Genomic DNA, 25,582 nt, shown 5'->3' on the forward strand with positions numbered 1-25,582 from the left:
GAATTTAGTAGTGTTACTCTGCTAGTAAAAGCAATTCATCCAAAACTAACAGAACACAGTCAGCTGCAAAAATTTGGGTAACAAAACATAAGCTTTGTTGAACGGTTCTATCTACACCAACTAACCAGATGCATTTTTTCAGATACAGTTTGAATACTGTACTCTGGAGAAAGATCTGAAAGTGATCTTCCATCATCATCTAGCACTGACCCACTAACATACTAAGTTTCTGGCATGCAAGATAATTTTACCTTTATTTCTTGTTTCAACTGGTCTGGTACATGTATTTTTCTTTAATAAAGAGCCTGTAAACATCTTCAATGACAGATTAGGCACCTGGACAAGGGGCCAAATACAGATGCACATAAAATATTTCCCTTTCTAAACAGTTCATTGAGAGGGCTCTTTGCCATTTTCCCTTTTGTGTTCCAGAGTCTTGATGCTTCTTTTGGCTATCTTCCTTCTGAAGCGACTAATTCCAGGGGATCTCAGCTCAACGGCTTCCATCTCTTCTCGAACGGGAGTAAACTCTGGTTGAGCAAGATGAGGTGATGGATAGGAGGACTGGGAGTATGGGGATGGTAAAGGGTAGGACCCGTGAACTACGTACGGCTGTTGCTCACCATCATAAAGGTCCTCAGGGTCATAGATTTGGTAGGAGTTATGTGGCAACTGCACTACTGGGATGTCTTGATCAGTTGGCTCACCGTATCCACCTTAACCCACCACCACCAAGAGTATTCATATGGTTAACACAGGAGAAGGGGAGCAGAAAATTGAAGCGTTCATTAGGAAATTGACACGTACATATACCTTTTATACATAGAGAGAGTGTGTGTGTATATATATATATATAATCTTTAAATACGCATTTTTTTATTCACATGAAGGAACAGTGAAAACATTTAAGAAAATTAATAAGCTGGAGCAATTGGAAACCCACCAACATACAGCCAAGTTAGTTGGAAACCACCACCAGAATTTGTCTTATGGCCAGTTGTAATACTGTGCTTATTATACACTGCACAATCTGCCTGCTTTAGCTTATTCCAATTATGGGCTGGAATATATGATTAACGGGCAAAACGGGTCAGACAATAGCTTTTAGCAGTGCAAGGAAGCTAAGTGCATGTACAGCAGCTAGCAGGTTCATTAGTGGTAGTCAATATCGATGGAAAGCACAGAGCAGTTCAGCATCCGTATCTGACCTTCAGCCAAATGAGGACTGAACCAGAATGAATCTTTCACCTTCTGGATTGGTAGCCATTGTAAGGGATTGGGCCTTAAAACAGGAAATGAACAACAGGGAAGGGAAGTGAGGAAAAAAGGATAGGAAGAGACGACAACAAAAACATTCACATAAGTAAAACATACAAATCACTTCACGGGCAGATTAAACTGCAAACATCAAACAAATAAGCCTTATGCATAACGTTTGTAGTAACTAGTTATTTACTAAAACAAATTTCAATTTTAGGCTGGAAAACATCACTTTTGATAACTGTGTTAACTTCTTCCCTCAGCCTCTGTGCTACAACAGACAAGGAAAGTAGAATACACAGAAGATACAGAAAGAATCATTTTCTCCAGATTGCTTCACTTGTTAATGACAGACGTGCATCCCTGTTCCAGGTTACACTGGGCAGATTTAGTAACATTCATGCTCTCATGCCACATGGAGGCACACGGAAGAGGAAGTGGAGAAACACGTTTTAACAACTAGGGATGTACGGCTCTGCTGTCGCCAACATTAGGAGGTGGGATTCAACACACAGAACGTTCAGGTGGAGCAGGCTCGTACAGTTACACACACACACACACACAAGACAAAACCCAATACACTTCCTCCATTCACAGGCCCAAATCAGATGGTGGACTCCGGTCACTGTGCTGCGGGCACCTTTGGTTTGTGGGCTCATTCCACTAAATTCAGCAGCACTGGACGTGTGTGTTTTTATGGAGCTAATCACGTTTTAGTGCAAGGATCCCCAGTAGCCTCCATCTTACTTTGGCTGTTAGAAGGACACGCTGTGTTTCCTCACCCCGCCTCCCCCCACGCGCAGCCTACTCACCTCCCATACCATAGCCAGCACAGGAGGAGGGGTCACAGTACCCCGGGGGGCCGGCGGGGCCCTGGGAGCCAGGGGGCCCGGTGTGACCAGCAGGGCCTCGTGGACCTGGAGAGCCTGGTGGGCCCGGGCTGCCAGTTCTGCTCTCGCCTGGAGGTCCTGCATAAAACAGGGACATGAAACGTGTGACTAGCATCTCTCACAAGGCAGTGGGTCGACCGCCTCGGCAGTGCTGCAGGCCTGGTGCCAGGAGACGATGGCACAGAGCTCGCTACAAATATGGCAGATGGCTCGAGCACAGGGGCTGCGCCTCTCTGCTCCAGCTCCCCCACACGTGCTGAGGGAAAGGCTCCAAACTTTTTCCTGCTCCTGACAAGCCTCTTCTCTGGCTGTTGCTTTGTGTTCCTTGCCAAAGACAGCTCTTAGCCAGATATTTATACTAGTATTTCCAAAGCACAAACGTTTCACCAAGTGTCAGACATTTGGAAAGGCAGTTTCATGGGGGGAGGACTGCATGCATAGATCTCCCTTTCACCCACACTGCTTCAATTCACCTTCTGGGTAGCACTGTGCCTTGATATTGATACTCTAATGGAAAGAACATCCTAACAAAGTCAACGCAATTTTATGCATGTTTCACCCTCCGTTTTTCAGGGACTAACTATAACTCTCTTTGATTAAGGAGCTAAATTAATACACATTTCTCTTCAAGTTACAGTTGACCTTGAATCATTGAAAAGACAAATGCAATTAATCCAGATTAATTTTTATCTATCAGATGTCATCTCTGAAAAGGAAAATTGATGTGACTGACGATACCATCGTGTATCACGTCACAACGCCATATTGCACAGTACAAACGTTACAACAGCAAGGTGTCCAATGACTGATGCCTCTGCAACATAAGCCTTAGAAGCAGAGGGCACAGCCATGAAATTCTGAGGTGCTTTGCAAATGGGCCAGGGGAGCCCAAAGCCACTTATTAACATCTTTACCTGTAGATCCGGGTGGGCCTCGGGGTCCTTGAGTTCCAACACCTGGATTTCCTCTGTCTCCTTTCTCACCCGGTAAACCTAATGAAACAGCACTCAACAGAGTCACATTTTGAACAAAGCTGTGCAATGTTCATTATTTAACTGGGATGTAGTTCCACACTCTACTTTTCACTTAAAAACACATGCAAGAGAAGATAGGCGGTAAAAATAAACACCTATTTGGCTCTTTTTTCCTCCCTTCTCTGATAGCCTCACGAGGGGATCACAGCATTCCTGAGGCATTAAACATTCCTGCTGCCATTGTGTTTGCTTCGAGGTGTCATGTAGGGGCATAGGCCAATTTCCCAAAGGCACTTTCCTTCTGGAAGAGTGCTCCTGGACTAATACCAAGGTACAACTACAGTGAGTGGAAGAACCCTCAGAACTTCACAAAGCTGTCTACAAACTACTGCGTGGCCCAGAAAAACAAGCAAGCAAACAAAGAAAAACACCCTAAACAAATATTTAATCATAGAATCACAAGGGTGGAAAGGACCTACAAGATCATCTAGTCCAATTATCCTCCCATTACTCTTGCTACCACAAGCCACTAAACCGTATCTCGTAAATGCTCGTAATTGTACAACCTTCTTGAAATCCCTTCCAGAAGTCACACACCGGTCATTCAGCAGAAGATGGTTCCACACATAAATGGAGAGTTATTATGGGTTACTGAAAGGCCTCAGGCTGCTAAAATGCAAGAGAAGTCTCAGCACAGATGGAATCTGTCCCCCAATTGAATTCCAGTCTAAAAGCTTTGCAGTCACAAAACTCTTGATTTTCCATTTGCTCGTGGCCCTGAATTGCTATCATTGGGTCTGATCTGTGAAGAGCACAGATCTAGTAACGCAGACAAGGCACTGCATTCTTCCAGCTTTCCATCACCTTCTATCCTACCATTATGGCATCCTATAAAAACACTTTCTATATGTAGCGATCACAAAGAGTGCTATCGAACTCAAGTAGGTGTCAAAGCTGCAAATTCCAGACCATGAGTTTCCACCGGCGACTTGGAAACTCTCATAAAGTCTGTGTTTGATTTGGATGGTTTAAAGACAAAATCCAGGCTGTTTTGTGGGACCTTACCCCCTATTTTCCAGACCTCCCAATGCTGGTAATTTCTCTCACTGCCTCACAGCTTCCATGCTCACAGAATGAAAGCTGATATAGAGCACCTTCATAAAAACAAATCAGACAAAAAAAAGTGCTGCTACCCTTGATGAGACATGCTCTCCAATTTCAACTAACAAGCTGCTTCCTTCCCTCCTGTTTAGGTAGCTGTTGCATCTTAGGGAACAACCACTGGAGGACACCTCCAGGTGACCATGTCTGGACCCTTGTTTATGCAAGGAGCCACGTAAGATTTTTTCCTTCCTAAGCAAGGTTCTGATGGATGCAATTAAGAATAAACTTTAAATGTGAAAATACTGTAATAAAAACTCATCATTCACAATGTATTGCCCTCCATAAGTTGTCAAAATAAGGATTTGCTGAACAGCATTCTGGTGGTGCGTATATGTTAAGTTGGTTTCTGGGCTTTTGACAAAGGTATAAGCAGAGGGGGGGAGTGGAAAGCCTAAGTGTGAACACTGAGAGTCACTTCAGAGTCCTTTAACCCGCTGGCATTGTCCTTACACTGCACAGAGCTGCACACTGGAAGTCAGCCCACTGAAAACACTGACCCCACTGAGAGCAGAGCCTGCACCGTAGGCAGCTTTAACTCCATCTTCCCACTCCTTGTGTGGTTTAGTCTGGTGCCTCCTAAGACAAGCAGTATGCAGGTCTCATATGGACCCAGAAAAATGAGTTCTCTTCATGTTTTGAGGAGATGATATAAGGAGTTGAAACAGAGACAGTGAAATCTGTAGTTCCTGCAATCTCTTCTTCAGCTGAAGTCTTCAGGAGCATCTAGTCCTCCCACACAGCATCTTCAGGGACTGGACAAGCTTAAATCACACTAGGGAGAGCATTCACATGCACATTATGTACTCGTCTACCTATCTAGCGATGCAGATAAACATCTGTACACTAAATATGTAAATGACATCAGTGTTATGATCCCACCAGTTACCATGATCACCAGGCCAGGCATGAGATCTATAGGGCTTGGTGGGGCTTCTCTCCCTTTCATCAGCTCTTTCATTCTCCAATTTATATGAGGCCACCTGAAAAAGCCAGGAGCTCATTCCAAATCCAGACAATTGCATCAGATAGCTCTGCCATGCTGACACCCATCCCCTGGGCAGGCTCTGTAGCTTTTCAGGTGCACGGTGGAATATATATGAAATCCAGCTACTGCATTTCCAGAAATTCTGGCTGCCCAAGTGTAGACAATCCCGATACTGTGGCTTGGATGCACAACTGCATGTTCTCCTCTCCCCAGTGTTTCTGCCAGCTTTGGATGCATTAGGCCAGAAAGATGAGGAAAAATTTACCAGGGAGTTGGAGACCTTGTTTCTGACTTTATCCCAAGATCTGATATTGAGCACAGAGGATTATCAAACAGAGCCACAACAGCTTGTCCCAGTGGTAGCAGAAAGTGAAAAAGGAATTCAGTTTCAAATGTCTTCTCTAGCTCTGCTCCAGTTACTCGCTGGTTAGAGCTTCATTTCAGGTAATTTGAGTGCACCTCTCCTATCAAACATCCCTCACACCTTGTTTGTACACCACTGCTTTCTCTCAAAACTATAATAGTTCCCTCCTGCCATTTTGCAGGTAGACAATGAGCAACCTCTGGTCAAACTCAAGATCACTGAGATCTCACTGAAGGTGAAGGGGTTTTACGTGTTTTAATTACTCTGGCATCTCAAAATTTGCCAGCATTTTTTCTTCTGGAGTTCTCAGCAATGCAATACATGAGATTCCTGCTCTCAGAGCGTTCAGTCCAGTATGAGCCTCCTATTTTTAATGTAGATTTAGTTAGTACACAGATTGCAGATTCAATCTAAAATGCTATTCAGAACTTTTGATGAATGATTGCATTGCACCACACACCATTTATGTAGGAAATGGGCCTAGGTGCTAGAAATATGCTCAAATCCACATTTATAACCCTGGGAGAACCTGTCAAAGCCACATCTTCTGTTACCAGCAATTGAATTCTACCCATTTTAAATATAACATTCTTACGCACACCTCTTGTCCTGCACTGTAAATGCAGTTTCCAGATATCTAAAATTTGCTTAGCCCTGGTTTGCTTTAAACATATGGAAAGTGTCTTCAGTTGCAATGCCCTACTTTTGTTGCAGGTTTTTTAACAATGTAAATTCATCTAAATTTATTTTTTCATACATGCCCAGTATGAATTGTTCAGCATTTACAAAAAGCAAAGTGTGTTTGTGTGAATTGCTTCCAAGGTAAAAAGATTGACCCACGATAACCATCTGGAGTGTGCACAGATGCTTACCAAGAGGATCATTGTTTATGTGACTCTGTGTTAACATTAAATAATGACTTCAAAGGCAAACACCACAATATTTTCAAACCAGAGCCTTCCAAGCACGCAGATATTATCCTTTATACACACATGTAGACACATCCATACGTGATGTTCCCAGGAGAAATTCAAGTAAGAAATGGTAAAAACAGAACAAGCCTACTCAGGCTAATCATAAAATATTAATTCTGGAACAAGTTATGAAGCTCTTGCATGGGGTCAAACTTTCTTTAAAGTCACATGGATATTTAGTTCCTAAAGCAAACATACTGCAGGCCAGGATACAAATTTGCATCAGGTTTCTTTCAGTTTGTTTTCCAGAAGAGTTTATCCAAGTGAAAGAGAATATAAACACTGAAACAAGAATAACCAGTTCCTAAGGTGCAACTCACATGAGTTAAAATTGAGCTCTCTATGAGCTCCACTAATAGACTTTCCACCACAAGTCTTTAATGAGAGTAAGTTAGCATTCACAGCATTCTCTTGGTCAGAGTTAATGGCTCCCTCTTATCAATGACTGAACATTCAAAATCCTCCCATTTATTTCTTTATATATCTTGAGGCATTCATGGCATTTTATTTAAAGCATGCGTATAGAAAATCAACCAGAAAAGACATCATTCTCCATGTAGGTTCTTGCAATGGCTAATTACTGTGAGGGTTAAAAGTGTGTATCAGAAACTGTCATTTGAGTTAGAGTTCTTCAAATCCTAGTAATTATTTTCATATTGTGCTCTGGACATACTTCAGCAATACTCTGTCTTTCCTTCTCCAAGTTAACTGGTTTTTTTTTAAAGTCTTGTCCTCATCCAAAATAAGCAATGGCTTGGGCTCAGCCCCATGGAGATCACAAGCAACTGAAATCAATTATATCCAACTCTGCTCAAGATCTCTCTGATAGCATCAGTTATTAAAAACAAAACCAAGATCATGAGCACATTCTCTAGAAAAGAAAATTAAATGTTTCTCCTCAAAGGAAAATGTTAAGAATCGCTCTTTAAGAGAAAACTGTCCTTTGAGGAGAACTGCATACTGCAACTGAGAAAAACTGAACTCATACCTAAAGTTATCCTCTTTTAAAGATGTATACTTGTATTCCTAACGTATAATAAGACTAGATTTTCTTCTTTTCTCTTTTTTTCTTTTTTTTTTTTTTTTGTCTAGAAGAAGCTGAAACTGGAAATAAAAATATTTGACTCAACTGGCAAAAGTTTCATTTAATTCCATTGGAATGCTGCCATCAGAGCCATAGACATGGGCCTTTTGATAACACGTTTAAGTAACTCTTTCATATAAAGCCAGAATGCAAATACAGATGAAGCTGTACTTGAGCATTGTGGCTTTCGAAGTGACAGTGTATGTATTTGTAGTGTTTTAGTAACAGTGAGATGGAATGAGTAGCCATTAAGTTGTGTGCATCGTTTCAGCACACAGCACAATAGCAGAAGTCCAAGGAGTGGTTGAACAAGTACATTTTCTCAGCTTTTGAAAGCTAGAAGTAAATCGGCACTCAGAAACCAGACACCAGTTATTTAAGTTCCAGTTCACAAACACCAAATCAAAACAAAAGCTGTTGGAATTAGTTAAAATAAAAATGGAAAACGGTGTGTGAACTAGTAAAAATCACAGAAATAAGTGCTGCAAATAATCACTTTAGATATGTCTTTTTCTGTACTCCTCCATTTGTGCAAATAAGTAGGGCAAAAAAATTCTAGCAATTTATCCAGGGTTAGGTATTATAACAAGTAAGACAATGTTGCCTCCTTAATCACTCATTCAGTGGTCTGTTAAGTCACAACTAAAATATTAATACATAGGGACTGCTAGAGATGTTCCTTTTCACAGTATTAGAAACCTAAGTAATAAACGCACCATTGTGATCCCGATCCATTCACCAACATCTACACTGGAAAAAAAAATCTTAGGAGGCAAAAGACACTGCAAACAGAATCTGTCACGAGAATGACTTATCCTTTCTCATCGAGGTGGTCTTCCTTGGAATGACTGGCTCAGTGTATTCCTAGTGCAATAATACATTCAGGAATGGGACACTGTGGACCTAGAAGTTCAAGTGGAGGCTCCTAACAGAACTCAGACACTCTCTCAATCCATCTCCCTCCAAAAACGTCGGATTAACACTTGGCAGAATGACAAGGTAAAGAAGCTATCAGCCAGGCAAGTTAGCAGGGAAGTACACTTATTTCAAAACCTTTGACTGCTGACATTTTCCAGTAAAGCTCTCTTCACGGCATAAATGTGAACCAGTTCCACATGTTGCTTTCAGAAGTTCCCACTTCTCACAGGCCTGCAATGAATGGTTGGTGGGCAGGGGAGGTAAGAGGAAACGTCTAGCTACTCCTGACTTTTTCTCTTCCTGCTATAACACCTTTCCAGTCAGTTCAGAATAGTACTAGCAATTATAGTGCCGCAATTCCAACAGTTTGAGAAAATAAAAGCAACCAGGAAAATGAGTGGCTCTTTTTTTCCTCCTAATGTCATTATAGTATGCTCTTGTGAGACTACTGTCACTGTTCCAGTGTATTAACCGTGCTTAAGGATGGAACTCATCTGGCACTGCTTTTGAATTAATTTCATATACATCCAAAATGCTGGTGACATCAGTAAAAACAAACACATTGCTCACAAAGATTTCCAAATGGTTGGCTGGAGATATTCATCGACTATAAATTGTGACTCGCTGAGCAAGTTAAATGCAAGCAGCGTTTTAGAACACAGCAAGGGATAGGTTTTGAGTCCATTTGCCCTTCTCTCTGCAGTTACTAAAAACTAAAAAATTTCCATCCAGAAGCAGAGCAATTTTTATCTACTAATTCACTGTATGACATGTAATTAGAATGAAGTGAGAATAGGGAGCATAGAAGAAACTTCCAATCCATCTCCACAAACATGGTAAAAAAAGTAAGTATTACATTTTACTGCTGTGTTTTGGGTTAGCTTGGTGCACCCTATTGGAAAATGGAAAGGCAGGGGCAGGTCGTGCCTGACCAACTTAGTGGTCTTCTATGATATCAATGAACAAGGAAAGAGTCACTCATATCAGCTACCTGACATCAGTAAGGCCTCTGACATGCTCTCCACAACATCCTTCTCTCCAAACTGGAAGATATAGATATAGGTATATAGATAAAAGTATATATATAGACATATATATAAAAGATATATATATGGGTGGACTGTTCAATGAACGAGGAACTGGTTGCAAGAACATACCTAGAGAGTTGTAGTCAATGCCTCTAGATGGAAATAAGTGACAAGTGGTGCCCCTCAAGGGTCAGTACTGGAACCAGTGTTTTTTAATATGATTATCAATGACATCATCAGTGGAATTGAGTGCACCCTCAGCAAGATTGCAGATGACACAAAGCTGCATCATGCATTTGACATGCTCAAGGGTTGGGATGCCATTCAGAGAGATCTAGACAGGCTCAAGCTGTGCGTCGAGGAGAAACTTGTGGAGTTCAACAAATCCAAGTGCAAGAACTGGCACTTGGGTCATGGCAACCTCTATAAGTACAAGCCAAGGGATGAAAGGATTGAGCACAGCCTTGCCAAAAAGGATTGCAGGTACTGGTGGATGGCAAGCTGGACACGAGCCAGCAATGTTCCCTCAGGCCAGAAAACCAACCATATCCTGGGCTGCATCAAAATAGCAGGGTCAGCAGGTTGAGGGAGGTGATCCTGCCCCTCTGCTCTGCACTGGTGAGGCCTCACCTGGAGAACTGCATCCAGATGGGGAGTCCTCGGTACAGGAGACACATGGACCTGTTGGACCATATCCACTGGAGAGCTACAAAAATGACCCTACGAGGACAGACTGAGTGAGCTGGGGCAGAAGAAGGCTTCCAGGAGACCTGATAGCTGACATTCAGTATCTAAAGAGGTGCTATAACAAAGAAGGAGACAGAATCTTTACTGAAGTCTGTTGAAGTCTGTTTTGATAAGAGGAAAGGTTTCAAACTAAAAGAGGGGAGATCTAGACTGAATATAAGAAATAATTTTTTTTACAATAAGGGTGGCGAGGAACTGGAACATGTTGCCCAGAGGAGGAGGAAGAAGCCCCATCACTGGAAACATTCCAGGTCAGGCTGGATGGGGCTCTAAGCAACCTGATCTAACCACAGGTGTCCCTGTTCATTGCAGGGGATTTGAACTAGATGACCTATAAAGATCCCTTCCAACTCACGATTCTGTGATTCTAGGATTCTCTAAAAAGGATTATGAAATATCCCAGGATCTGTACAAACTAAAACGTATCTTTCAGTTAAATGAACTTCTACTACACCCATAATGCATCAATCTAAAATTTCCATTCCTTTTGAAGAAATGAAATCCTCAAGGACTAATAATATAATCTGTTTTTTATGTTTTTTTATTTGTTTGCTTGTTTTTTTCCTGGGTTCTGAATGAGCTCCTTCTCTTCTGTCCAGGTTCTATTCATGGTTGTTGTTATGTGAGTAATAAAAACCATCTTCATTTCAAGTAGAATTACTAATTATTTTGTCTTTAAGTTCATATATAAATTCTTGATTCTTAAAACAATCTTGTTTTGAGCTATATATATATAGTAAAGCACTCTCAACTTTCAGCATCACAGTTCATGAGAATCTGCAGAGTTCTGGCTGACCGATTAAACTTCCCAAAGTAAGCTTGATAAATGCTTGCTCTATAGAAGTATGAAACTCCCCACAAGCAAAACCTGTCAAAATCAGTCCTTTCTAACATCAATTATCTACAGAGACAGAAAAAGGGAACACAAAGACCACATCGTGGTGCAATATTTTGTTTCAATCACCTTTTTCAATGTACATTTTATCTTTTCTGTACTCATTCTATTTTCAATGTTTTTTCCTAAAGATTAATGTTACCAACAGCGGCTCTAATGGAAAATACATGACAAATGCTGGACAAGTTTCCATTTTCATAGCCTGAAACCACAGTATATTCTGTGTGTTTCAATAGTTCCTGCCTGAGAAGATACTTAAAATGTGCTACTAAATTCCCTGAGATCTGTATTTGTTCTTTGGGTCACCATTTTTAAAGACAGCACTTAACTTACTGCTTCGTCCACTTTTCTTTCATTCTTTTCCCTGTTCCCTCCTTCCTCGTTCTTTCTGGATCATGTCTTGTCTTTTGTTAGCTGGAGCACTGCCATGACTGAGAGGCCAGTACCCTAAACCTTGCCTTCTTTTTTTAAGAAGGTAGTTAGAACTATAGTCTTGAGGATCACCAAACTCAAAGTCTTACACAGAAGATTTCTTCTTCAAAACAATGCTTTCACTCTGGTCATTATGTTAACTGAGAACTGGAAGAACTGAATTCCTGACTTGAACAACCTTCATGACAGTCTGTTTTTAAAAACCCAGCTGGCAGATTTTGTGACTGCAGTACCAATTAATTCCTCTTTAGTACAACATTTGTCTCTTTGGTTTTTGGTCACTTGCTCACGTGATGGTTTTCAAAGCACTTTCACAAACACACATCTACTCGCTGCTGAGGTTAGTACCAAAGATGCTAAGGTTGCACAGAGAAAGAAATCAAAACATGGAACCTGTCTCTTTATTATACAGTGCTGGAGGAGGAAAGAAGGAAGGGATATAGACCACAAAAATATAGAATTGAACAGTTAATTGCATTACTTCCTTCTGACGTTACCATATCCTATCTTTGATCCCTTTACCCACTCATAAACTATGATTTTTTTTCTGCTCTGATCAACCTTTCTCCATCCAGATTATCATAACTCAGAAGTCTTCAGACCGACACACCTGAAAGTGTGGGCAGAAAGGCACTTATCCAGGTATGCTTGGCCAGGCTGAGCCAAAACATCCTGCTGGTTATGGCCTGGCCCAGGTGCCTCTAATAAAGAAATGAGGTGTGTGATAGATAGGTCAGAGATTAACTTGACTTTAAAAGTAGAAGCTGATTATTATTTTATTATGTATATATATAATTTACGGTTTAATTATGTTTTCTATTATTTATTTTTTAATTTTTTTTTTTTTTTTTAGTTATTCAAGGATTTGGACATGATTGCTCTTATGGGTCAATTTCAACCTGGGATATTCTATAATCTTGTCAACCTACATGTGTACATTGCTTTTATGACTTGAGAGTTTCCAGACCTTTCACTATAATCTGTGATGAGCTCAACAATCAAGTAGAGAGAAAACACTGTCATCACAAAATGTTAATACAGAAGACAGAATCCACCACAATGTATAAAGAAATTAAAGTCTATTTTTTATTAGTGAATTATGAAGCCTACCTCTTTCTCCTGGTCTTCCCGGTTGACCAGGGTTTCCTGGGAATCCTTGCATGCCTGGAGAACCTTGCTCACCCTGTGGCCCTGGAGCCCCTGGCCGGCCTGGTTCCCCAGGAGGTCCTGCAATAGTTCGCGTTGAGACAGACTGGCTTGGTATCTGATTCAGAATGGAATTATATCTGGCCATATGACCTGTCAGGAAAAACATCAACATTTGTAATATGCAGTGGAGAATCCAATTCAGCTAAGTTTGAACAGAGCACTAGCAGGTCCTCAAGGCTGCGGTCTGGCATGCTAGGAACTTCAGTGACATGAAGTTGGTGAAGAAACATTGGTTTAGGAAGTATACAGAAAATAAGGACAACTATTGTGCAGAATTTCATTTCCTTGCTTTTGTGGTTTTTGTTCTTGTTTTGGTTTTGTTTTTTTTTTTGCATTTGAGATCTGCAAAACTCTAGAATTGTTACAGCAGAAGCTTATGTACACCCTAATAAATTGGAAAAATACAAGCTGGTTTTTAGCTGCCTGATACTAATGAGCTTTAGTTCAAGATAAATCCAGCTGGATCATAAATACTGACAGTCCAGCCTAAAATGAACAGATCCACCTAGACAGTCTGAAAAGCATCATATTTATGAGCAACTATGGCAAGAAAAGTTCTAATCTAGAGATAGGAGCTTATGAACTATAAAAGTATTTACCCTGGATGAGTTGTTCACACACTTGACGAGCAACAGCACGCACCATTGCTTGGGACTGCAGATCACCCTGGATAACAAAAACAAGTACTGTTGCATTGTTTTACTCATTTCTGTCTTGAAAGTTTTCAGTACAATGAAATACATTTATTCTTACTGAGAGATCCCATCTTTACAGATGAAAACAAAGCCAAGGAAGTTTGGGGATTTCATTGGTCCCCATTGCTGTTTTTAGAAAGCAAATAGAAGTCTGAGAATGAAATCTTCAAGCAAGATTTGGGGACATGCTTAATTCTTCTCACCTTCAAACATTTGTGTAGCTATATACAAGGCAATGTCTGGAAAAAAAGTAAGTTTGCTTGATTGCACAGAGAAAATTATTGTTCTTGTATTCTTGTAAACAAAAAGAACAATAAATTGTTGGAAAAAAGCTTTTTACAAGATACACAGCCTCAGAAAAAAAAACAGCTAACCTGTGAACATAGACTTACCCGTTCACCTCTTTCACCTTTAGGTCCAGGAGCACCCTACAAAAAGATCCAATGTAAAATCAATTATTGTTTTGTTATATTTTAAAACATTTTTTTTTATATCTTAAAACCTATGTACCATCTCCCTTGCAACATCACAGTAAACTGAACAAGGACAAATACGTGGAGAATATAATCTTCTCTGGAGGTTATCACGTACTGAATAATCTTGTTTAAAATGCCAACAAGGGCAGGCCCTGAGGTGACTTTTGATGGCTGAAATATGTCTAACAATAGTATTGAGTATGAAGAAGGGAAGGATGATGGGATAAAAAAGAATTCAGCTTTGCATGAAGACTTTGGCAGCGACTATATACGAGTAGACAGCAAAGGAATTAAACTGCTTGGAAAATCAACTATGACATTGAAGATAAAGTAACACCATAATAATGGTGAGAATGATTAAGCATTGGAACAAGTTGTCTGGGCAGTTACAACATTGCCAGCAAGGCTTTTATGGTAGGCCAAGCAGGGACTTCTGTTTAGGTACACCTGAAACACATCAATGTCCGTGTCAAGAGTTAACCTGCTGACTAATTCCTAGCTAAAGCTTAGTTTATCCTCCTATCCTAGGAAAAATGAAACCCCAACAAAAATGGATAGATTATTTTTAGGTCTATTTTATATAAGTCTACCATGGGGAAAGACAGTTACTGAAATTCAATCAGTTTTCACACATCTAGCTATTTTTTTCAGAACTATTAGAGTTTAAACATTCGTAGTAAAGGTCTTACATGACTCACAGGAATATCTACATTCTAGGAGATTTAGTTCAATATCTGGAACACGTTTGGATATGAAGTGAATGGGCAACGTCTCACACACTGACAGTAATAATTTCCATAGCTCATCAAATCTCCTTAGTACATTTCAGGATTGCACTTAGAAACCATGCAGACTTGTGCTTTAGGTTGTTACCTTTGCTTACATGTCATCAGTTACTGAATTCCCACTTAACCAAATAAAATGCTTGCTTTAGACTAATCTCCAAAGCAAACTGGATTTTGAAAAAAACAAATCTATTCTACAAATCAAGTAAGAAGTACACACGGTCACATCCAGGCACATTTAAAAATTAAAGAGAACATTCTCTTTGATATGTGCAAAGAAACAAGTACATTTTATAATTAACCAAGTAATGAAATGCTAAAATATTAATGTAAAATACTATCTGAACTATTACAGAGAAGAGGTCCACTGTAATTCTTCTAGCTCTTTTATGTATCTTCTACAATCACTTTATAATCAGATTACATTCTTCTAGTTAAACTGTTTTATTTTATAAAAAAGGAAATAACATCTGAAAATTGAATTTAGTACTAGACAGTCCAAATACTAATTTTAGGTAGAAAGTGTGTGGTTTTGCACTCAATCAAGTTGCTGGTCAAACTTCCTGCAGCTGAAATTTATAATTCCATTATAGGAAAAGCCATTATCATTAAAGAGTTCCTCTGATGTAAACCCAAAGTAACTTCCTGCAATATTTTTACAGTATGATAATAAGAATAAACTTATTTCTGAAATACTGAGATTAATAAAAGGCATATTTTAACTTAAAAAGCAAAGGAAAAAAAGGAAAAAGTAATTGCACACAGATCACAAGATCTTACACTATTATGTTCTTACTTTCATTTCAACCTCTAATTTTAACTCTCTAATTCCTATATTCCAAACATTATATGCAAGATCAACAAATATACATTTAAATATGAAAAACAAACAAAGAAAAACATTTTGCTTAATCACAAACTGCAAAGAGATCATGAGCATAAATACTGAGGAATTATGAAAACAGTGAAGCCAGGATCAGAAATCAATGAATGCACAATAACAAATATATCAGTATTAATTTATGATACTCACAGGAGCTCCAACATCACCTTGTGGCCCCTGGCTTCCTGTAATACCTGGAACACCTGGAGCACCAGGTATGCCCTGTGTGGAAAAGAGAAAGAAAACATGATGACATCCACGAGGCCTGCTGAGAGAAAGAGCTATCACAAGAATCACAAGGTTGGAAACGACCTATAAGATCATCCAGTCCAAACATCTCCTCATCACCATTGCCACCACTAGTACTAAACCATATCACGCAGCACGTCATCCAGACGCGTCTTGAACACTGCCAGGGAAGGTGACTCCACCACCTCCCTGGGCAGCCATTCCAGTGCCTGACTACTCTCTGAGAGAAGAAGTTCTTCCTTATGTCCAACCTGAACCTCCTCTGATACAACTTGCGGCCATTGCCCCGTGTCCTGCTCGTTGCCTGGGAGAAGAGGCCAAATCCCTCTTCACCACAAGCTCCCTTCAGGAGGTTGTACAGTGCAATGAGGTCTCCCCTGAGCCTCCTCTTCTTCAGACTGAACAATCCCAGCTCCCTCAGCCGCTCCTCATAAGGTTTGTGCTCCAGACCCCTCATCAGTTTTGTTGCCCTTCTCTGGACACGCTCCAGGACCTCAACATCTTTCCTGTAGTGAGGGGCCCAAAACTGAACACAATACTCGAGATGCGGCCTCACCAGTGCTGAGTACAGGGGGATGATCACCTCCCTGCTCCTGCTGGCCACACTATTTCTGATGCAGGCCAGGATGCCGTTGGCCCTCTTGGCCACCTGAGCACACTGTCGGCTCATGTTCAGCCGAGCATCAACCAACACCCCCAAGTCCTTCTCTTCTTCACACTCATCCAGCCACTCATCCCCAAGCCTGTAACGCTGCATGAGGTTGTTATGGCCAAAATGGAGGACCCGACACTTGGCCTTGTTGAACCTCATCCCATTCACCTCAGCCCAGCGGTTCAGCCTGTCTAAATCCCTCTGAAGGGCCTCCCTACCCTCAGGCAGATCAACACCACCTCCCAGCTTGGTATCACCTGCAAACTTGCTGAGGGTACACTCAATTCCCTCATCCAGGTCATCAATAAAGATATTAAACAAGGTCGGCCCCAGTACCGACCCCTGGGGGACACCACTTGAAACGGGTCGCCAGCTGGACTTCACTCCATTCACCACGACCCGCTAGGCACGGCAATGACGCAGAAGTCCTTAAAGCAGCATTTCCTCACTTAGAATTCAGAGGGCATTTAGAGTTGCATCATTAAGCACAGGTACATTTTTACAGTTTACAAGTCTTTTACAGTTACTGAACCATTTTCTGTTGGTTTTGTTTGTTTGTTTTTTGTTGTTGGTTTTTTTTTGTTTTTAACTTGGGGGCTACTAGTACTTGAATGTATTAATTTATTTTTCCGAAGAAGATTAAAAATCAAGATGCTGTATATTGGATTTTACTTTTTAATACTGATTCACTTTTATCAGTGCAAACTGTCTTGCTTCCTGATCTAGTCAGCTATTACAAAATAATTCAATATTTGATTTTAAATTGTACACACATCAACAACAAAACTGCAATTTTAGGTATGGATTATGACACCCTTATTTTCAGATGATCTTGGACTTTGTTTGACCTACTTACAAAGAAAGGTGCTATACTCAAAGTCAGCAGAAATTTTGGTGTTGCTTTTAAATATCCCATATCACAAACAAAATAGCTTATGCCTTAATACATCTCTGCTACAAATCATCCAGCTATATTTCATTTTTCAACTGGTGACCACGGACTGGGCAATCCCAACACAGATCAACTGTTGGGCTGACAGAAATTTTTTGTTCAGATTACATGGGAATAATAAAGAATCTTTTTTTCCAAGGATTGGATTGAATATGAGCTAAGTAAACGTCATGAGAACATAGCGAGAAACGTCATTTCAGCAAGACAACTGGCTAGCTAGTTACATCTCCTAACCACAGAATTTCTGCCAGTCAAGGACCAAAAAGAGAAAAGATTAAGACATATATTTTGCAGTAGAAAGCGCAACAAAAGCACTGCCCTGGGAGAAGTACCTGAGAAAAACTGGCTTTTGAGGCATGCTCTCTGAAGAAGGCATGGACTGCTGAATCATGAGGCTAATCCTGTGACATTACTACTGTTCTGGGGGATGCATATCTAGCCAGCCAAGAGAAGCGACTGTTGTGCCCTGTTCTGGTGCAACATCACCTTGAGCACTGTGTGCTGTTTTGGATGGCACAATGTATACAGGACACAGAACTGTTAGAGAGCATTCAAAGGAGGGCTATAAAGATGGTGAAGGATCTAGAGGGGAAGATTTATGAGGAGCATCTGAAGTCTCTTCATTTGTTCAGCCCAGAGCAGAGGAGCTGAGGGGAGCCCTCATGGCAGCTTACAGCTTCTCACATGTCCCTGATGACAGCAACAAGGCCCAAGGGAATGGCATGGAGCTGTGTCAGGGGACAGACAAGCTGTGTATTATGAAAAGGTTTTTCACCAGAGTGTGGTCAGGCACTGTCACAGGCTCCCCAGAACAGCGGTCATGGCACTAAGCCTTCTGGAGTTCAAGAAGAGTTTGGACAATGTTCTTAAAAATATGGTTTGAATTTTGAGTGGTCCTGTGTGAATCCAGGAGTTGGACTCGATGATCCTCATGGGTGCATTCCAGCTTGAGATATCTATAATTCTATGACTCTCTGCATGGAGAACACTCAACACCATCAGCGGTTTTATCTAATATAAATCTGTCAAAAAGACATTAACTTTGCCTAACCATGCTAGCTAGGAAGTATGAAACTGACTCTGGAAGCAAACTTACATCTTGCACTGAAGGCTGAAAGAGGTCCCCGCTGTCTTTTTCGATTATTCTATGAGAGCATTTGAATATGCACACTCACTTTCAGCCTCCAGTCGTAGCAAACTGAGCAATTCACTTCAACTAATAATCCCAAGTGGAATTTCTTACAGAAAGAAAGTCTTACCCCAAACAGTAACAACATTAATTTCTCTTACGTAGTGCCATTATTCAGTTAGAAGCAAACTATCAACCTATTGATGGAACAACTCTCTTCTCTCCAGACATTTTTTTTCTTGAGCTAAGTGAGAATGGAAAAAAATGACACTGGACAAGCAGCTTTCTGCCAACTTTGTGAGTCATGAGAATCCTAGCTTCCAGGGAGAACTTTTGGCCTTGCCTAGATAACAGAGTGACCTACTGCCCCCCTAAGTTCTGCCGATCTTTACAGTAATAAAGTCAAAGGGCAATACTCACAACTGGGCCAGGAGGTCCTTGTGGGCCTGTGGGTCCATCTTTGCCAGGAAGGCCCTAGAAAAGAGAAATGTATTTAATTTTATCAGCTTTTTATACATAAGTTATTAATTTGTTCAATTTCTTCTAGAAAGCTTTTTCTTTCTTTTCTTTTTTTGCTCTGGGGAGAGTTTATTTCTTAAAAGGAGCTACAGCGTAGCAAGCATTTTAAAAAATCCAACCACGGTCTCACTGTGCTTTTGAAATAAGAAAGTAATGCAAAAATCTTTGTACTGGCACTTTTCTCCTCTAAGCAAATTTCACTTCTAATGCTGCTATAATGAGGGTTTGCTGTCCAACTTGTCTCCCAGAAGATGGGTCACACTTCCAGGTCTGTTCTCACTGGTTGTGACTGTTCATAGTCCCATGGATTAAGTGCTGAAAGACTCTAATTGCCATGCATCTTTCTGTCCAGCTACACTGTACATATGAACCAGCTATCACAGAGGTCCTGACTCAGGAAGCAGCATAATGAGAGTTCGATAGGGATTCTCAGGTGGTTTACATTATGAACGTGCTTCAGAGCTTCCAGAATTTGAGCCAGAAACTAAAGATATCTTGGAGACTGGAAAGCAAGCAAATCAGAGAAGAAAGGCTGACCAGATGTAGAAGAAAATACATTATCGCTAAAGCATTCATGCAAATTAACCAAAATACACATTTTGCGCCCGCATACTATAAAACAGATTTCTGAACAGCCAGTCATATGACAATTATTTAATTACTGCACAAACTCAAAAGGAGAAATATGATCTTATTGCTGGCTCAAGACCAGAATATGGAGGTAAGAGTAGAAGGAAAGTGAGGTTTTTAAAGTGTTCATGCTCACACACAGAGTAAAAACATTCTAGTTCTTAATAGAAAAAGAGCTTAGTTTCAGTAATTAATATAGCATGAACTAGTTGTTTCATGCTTTACATGGTTTGGAAACTGATTAAAAACTGCTTTCATATGGAAGAAAAAATCTGGTGTGGGAATATCATCTGTCATGTACCTAGAAAGGATTGTTTAAAAAAAAAATACACCAGAAGAGTGTTATGATGATCATCATGATCAATTTGTATTCTGTCATCTATGCATCTTTCAGATTGATAAGGAAATATTATTTTCCTATTTCATAATGCAGCCAGATGATTTCTGAAACTTCCAAGTACAAAGCAGGTCTCCCATCACAAAAGCAAAAATAATATCAAATTGGCATTGAAATAAGGTTACTGGATCACAATAGTTTTAAGACCTACACAGAGAAAAGGTTGCAAGTCCAGTTCAATTCAAATACATTTGCTAAGTAAAGGAAGTGAATTCATTCTTCAAAATTGTTATTTCTGAAGGAGACAGAATGGCTGAAGGAACTTTGAACTGCATTACAAATGATGAAATAGGATTTCTGACACTCAGAAAGAATCAGCATGAACAAGGTTTTGAAAAATTCAGTGACGGGTGTCATTCAGTTTTATAATAGCATGGAAGATTATATAACTCCTTGGTTTTGTAAATAGTATCACCTCCGGGAAAATTGGCATCTTCATGTTTACAAGTATATTTCACCTTTTAAAGCAAAGACTGAAAATCTGCACTTATCTTTGATTCATATTAAGGCAAGGTGAAAACTGGCTGGACATCCATGTGGGCTTAATTTATCTACTGGGGAAGGAATTGGAGAGCCTTCCATTGACTTCTAGAATATAGCATAAAAATAACACTGTACGATGTCCATCCCTTCTCCCATCCAAATCAAAGTGTAGAACTAACAGAATGATCACAACTATCACATCATCTTGGAATATAACTCACAATTTATTTCTTAGGAGCAATTTTCTTACTTTTGGCTGCTCCCAATTCTTATCTGTTCCTAGGATTTCGTTCTCCTGGCACTGTGCATGTATCTCTTGGCCACACAAAATCACTTCCTATTATACTTGTTAACTGTGAAAATTGCTTTTTATAAATTAAGACAAAGAGAGGTTGCATTTAAGGGCGAGTAAGGCAACACCTATTCTCTCACGTAGGATAAAGACCAAAGATATTTGTTTATGCTTCAATGACATTATTTAGGTTATCTGATGAAGCAGAATGGATTTGATACTCATTCTGAACTTGGGAGCAGAGAAGATTACTAAGGTAACAGGAAACTGGCAGAAAGACTGGGAATGTATTTCTTCTGGCTCTTGTTTCCCATTATTTTTTGTCTACGTAATGCATAAAAAAATAGAGTACTGTGAGAATTCACAAGCTATATTCAGAGTACTGAAGCCTTAAAGATATAATTCACTCTGCTATTTATTGAAATTTCTTCTTTGCTTCAATATCTCCAGAATGCCTGAAGGAATTACACAGCACAACAGCTCTTCATCCCTTATTCAGCCAAAGCCACAACAGGAATAACTGCATACACAGCCACCAACTGAATCTCCTTAGTGCACGATCAAGAGCATTTTGATGTATGACCTCAAATGGAGGGCAGTTTTTATCAAGATGAATATTGTTTTGCATAGTCATCTTAAATTGGAGCATGCTATGGTAATAGTATGAAAAAGAGCAGTGGAGAAATAGTGTAGCTACAATTGCTTTTTTAATTAGAAATATAATTTGCTAGAATACAAATGGCATCATAGAACATAGGTACCATCTAAATCTCCATAAAATTTCAACCGTGATGAAGAGAGTAGAGGCTGCTGCTGGCTTCACTAGAAACACTTCAGCTCTTGGCAGCTCAAACTTTGTTTGGGGTATTTGCAGAGAAGTGGTTTTACAAGTAGGATAAACACTGGCAAAATCTCAACTGAAGCTACTAAGGTTTGAAGGACTTCCACACACTGCTTTTGAATACGTCTAAAAACCAAATGCAAACTGCAACCTATTACCTTACCTTTATTTTTTTTCTTTTTCTGACGAAAAATTTTAAAAATTCCTCTTGTTAAAACACACACACACACACACACAAAACAACAACTGCTGTGAGCATGAGAAAAATATCACAGAATGACTTAGGTTGGAGAGGACCTAAAAGATCACCTAGTTCCAACCCGACTGCCATGAGCAGAGTTGACATCTACTAGATCAGGCTGTCCAGGATCCCATCCAAACTGGCCTTGAATGCCTCTAGAAATGGGGCATCTGCAACCCTCCTGGGCAACCTTTTCCAGTGTCTCATCATCCTCAAAGTAAAAAAATTTCTTCCTAACATCTAACCTAAATTTACTCTCTTTTAGCTTAAAGCCATTCACCCTTGTTCTGTCATTATCAGACCATGTGAAAAGTCAGTCCCCCTCTTGCTTATAAGCTCCCATCAAGTATTGGAAGACTGCAGTGAGGTCTTCCCAGAACTCTTCTTCTCCAAGCTAAACAAGCCCAACTCCTTCAATCTTTTTTCAAAGGAGAAGTGCTCCAGTCTTCTGATCATCTTCACGGCCCTCGTCTGGACCCACTCTAACAGCTCCGAATCTTTCCTGTACCAGGGGCCCCAGTAAAATTTTATTAAACCAGCATATTAATCTGAGGTGTAGCTTCCAAAAGATCATGCACCAACATGAGCTATTTTTGATTAAATCTAACCCAAAAAAATAGCAGAAATGTAACTTTTTAGATGCTTTGGTCAGAACACAAATCTTTTTTTTTTATCACAATTGTCTAGTTCTGTCTCAACACACAAGAATAAGTTGACTTTGAATTTCCTTTCTTCCTTGTGAAAGTGCCATCTATGATACGATAGTCCAAAATTAATTCAGCATTAATTCTTCATAGTTTAAAACATATTTCTTTCATATCCCTTGCTAATTATTTAAGTTTTAACTGCAGTTAACTTTCAAAGAAAAAAATTCTTTACGTATATGTTTCCCTCTGAGTATACCTTCACTTCTAAATTAAAGAGATCCTCAGAGCAAAAGATGTGGCACAGCTCATGCTGATGTGCGTGGGCACATTTCTGCACCTTCATGGAAAATAATCTGGGGTCCCTAGGGGACAGTAGATTGAACATGAGTCATCAGCATGCCACTGCAACAAAGACCAACCACATTCTGACTATCAGAGCACAGCCATCAGGTTCAGCAGCAGGTGTGTATGGTTTTGGTCTTCTTAAAGATTAACATGTCCAATTCAGGGTCACCAAATGGTCAGGGTCTGGAGCACAGGACATATGAAGAGAGGTTGAAATAAATTGTTTTGCTCAGCCTGGAAGAGAAAACACTAAGGGGCAATCTTATCACTGTATAAATTACCTAATTGGAAGAAAGAGACATGACAAGAATAATCTCATAGGTGTACAGTGATAGGACAAAAGGCAAAAGATACAAGTTGAAAGAGGGAAGTTTTAATTAGGTGCTAGAAAAAAAGTGTTACAATGAAGTGGTATATTGTATATTGACACAGATTGCACAGAGAGGTTGTGGAGTCTTCATCCTTGGAGATATTCAAGATTAAATTTAACGTGCACCTGAGCTGCGAACAAATGAATTCCGAAAGGTCCCTTCCAACCTTAATCTGATGATTCTCTAAATCTCACTCAATCAGTGTTTATTTACACAAACTGGAAATGCAGACTGGAAATGATTTAAGATCTACACTGTCCTTTGAACTATGCACTGGAAGAGTTGTAATTGGTGTCAGCCAACACTACCAAGAAGAATGTTCAATATGAGAGACCACACAAAAACACTGTGGATATGCTAAAAACTGCGTTGTAGCAATATCTCATGTGCTAGTTCAGACATAGACTTTGTGTCTTACAGCAGGTTTCTTCGACCTCCTGCTCTCAGAGCACGCAGAAGAGGAACCATTAGGAGCTGAAGATATGTTTAAGATGCTGAATCACCTTCCTTATCACTTAGATGTATCTTACTGCAGACAAATATCTGCAAGCAGGGTAAAGTAGCACTGGTCAATATTCTTGGAATCCAAAGTAGCTGCATGTATGGGAACTGCTGAGTCATGGCCTGAACCTCTGATTGATCACCTGAGGCAAGCAATGAGTCAGCCAGAGGAGCACAGGTGAAGGCAATTCACCTGGGCTGCTGGAAGGGGTGGAGCCAGGCTTCACCTCTCCTAGACCTATTTAAGAGCTGGCTACCAGCGGGGAAGGATCTCTTCTAGGGATTGCCTCTGCTGGTGTTTTGTGAGTGAGCCCAGGATAGGGATAAGCCTTCTATTTATCCTCTTTTTGTTATCACAGTCTGCTTTGTCAAACTCTCTTGTTTATTTCATAATTGTAACATCTTAATATTCATTGATTACACACTGCAGCAGCTGAACAAGGAAAATCAATAACATCATACAAGTCTCCAGTCCCACCTTCAGCAGACATCCAACAGAGCTTCCCCAAGTACATACTAACCTGATAAGGAAGAAGCCTATCACTTTACCAAGGAGATGTCCAGCAGAGGACACCTATGAGGCAGCTATGAGTAGTGACAATGTTACAAGCACAGGAAATGCAAACTTGGCATTCAGAACAGGTGTCATCAAGAGGAACATGACAGGCACTCGGGATGATGTATAAACCTGGCAACCATTTCGAGGCACATGAAGGAGAAGAAAATAATCAGTAGTAGTCAGCATAGAGTCACCAATAGCAAGTCATGCCTGACCATCCCTCGTAAGCTTATGTTAATGAACTCACCAACCTTATGGAGGGAAGAGCAGTGAATACTGTCTTTGCAGACTTCAGCAAAGTCTTTCATGGTGTTTCCCAGCAAGGAGAAATGTAGTCTTGTCCCTGGGGAGGAACATCTCCCGGCACCAGGACATGCTGGGGACTCCAGCTGGAAAGCAGCTTGAAATAAAAGGCTTTGGGGTGCCGTCATAGACACAAAGTTGGCCATAAGTCAGCAGCGTGCTCCTGCTGCTAAGAAGGCTAATAGTATTCTTGGCTATATCAGGTGAAGTATCACCAACAGGTCATAAGAGGTGACCCTTCCCCTCTACTTATCACTGGTGAGTTCTCCACATATGGAGAACGATGTCCAATTCTGAAGACATGGACATACTGGAAAGAGTCCAGGAGAGGGTTATGAAGATGATCAAAGAAGTGGAACATATCTGTCCTGTGAGGAGATGCCATTTCATTTGGGGAAGAGCTCAAAGGGAACGTTATCAACACGTAAAAATACCTGAAGGGAGAGTGCTCTTTTCAGTGGGGCCCAGTGACAGGACAAGAGGTGATGGCCACAAACTGGAACACCAGAGGTTCTGTCTGAACAACAGGAAAAATTCTTCTGCTGTGCAGTTGGTGGAAAACAGCCACAGGTTGCCCAGGGAAGTTGTGGAGTCTCCCTGTCTCCCTCATTGGAGATTTTCAAAAGCTACCTGGACCTGGTCTTGAACAACCTGCCCTGGTTTGGACCAGATGGCCTCCAGAGAATCCTTCCCACCTCAGCTGTTCTG

At 40.4% G+C, this 25,582-nt stretch overlaps 1 protein-coding gene across 2 annotated transcripts in view; it reads right to left on the reverse strand.

The window, feature by feature from the left end:
• Window positions 1-390: 390 nt before the first annotated feature.
• COL14A1 (collagen type XIV alpha 1 chain) overlaps window positions 391-25,582 on the reverse strand; it is a gene marked incomplete at both ends in the record, with an annotated part of 115,710 nt that continues 90,518 nt past the window's right edge. For both annotated transcript variants that reach the window (XM_079533221.1, XM_079533220.1), the window contains 8 exons: window positions 391-716; window positions 2,073-2,228; window positions 3,065-3,142; window positions 12,826-13,014; window positions 13,524-13,590; window positions 14,012-14,047; window positions 15,914-15,985; window positions 19,166-19,219. In XM_079533221.1, the coding sequence (XP_079389347.1) occupies window positions 391-716; window positions 2,073-2,228; window positions 3,065-3,142; window positions 12,826-13,014; window positions 13,524-13,590; window positions 14,012-14,047; window positions 15,914-15,985; window positions 19,166-19,219 (978 nt within the window). The remainder of the gene's footprint in view (window positions 717-2,072; window positions 2,229-3,064; window positions 3,143-12,825; window positions 13,015-13,523; window positions 13,591-14,011; window positions 14,048-15,913; window positions 15,986-19,165; window positions 19,220-25,582) is intronic.

This window comes from Tetrao urogallus (genome assembly GCF_951394365.1).
Source record: "Tetrao urogallus genome assembly, chromosome: 3".
NCBI lineage: Eukaryota > Metazoa > Chordata > Aves > Galliformes > Phasianidae > Tetrao > Tetrao urogallus.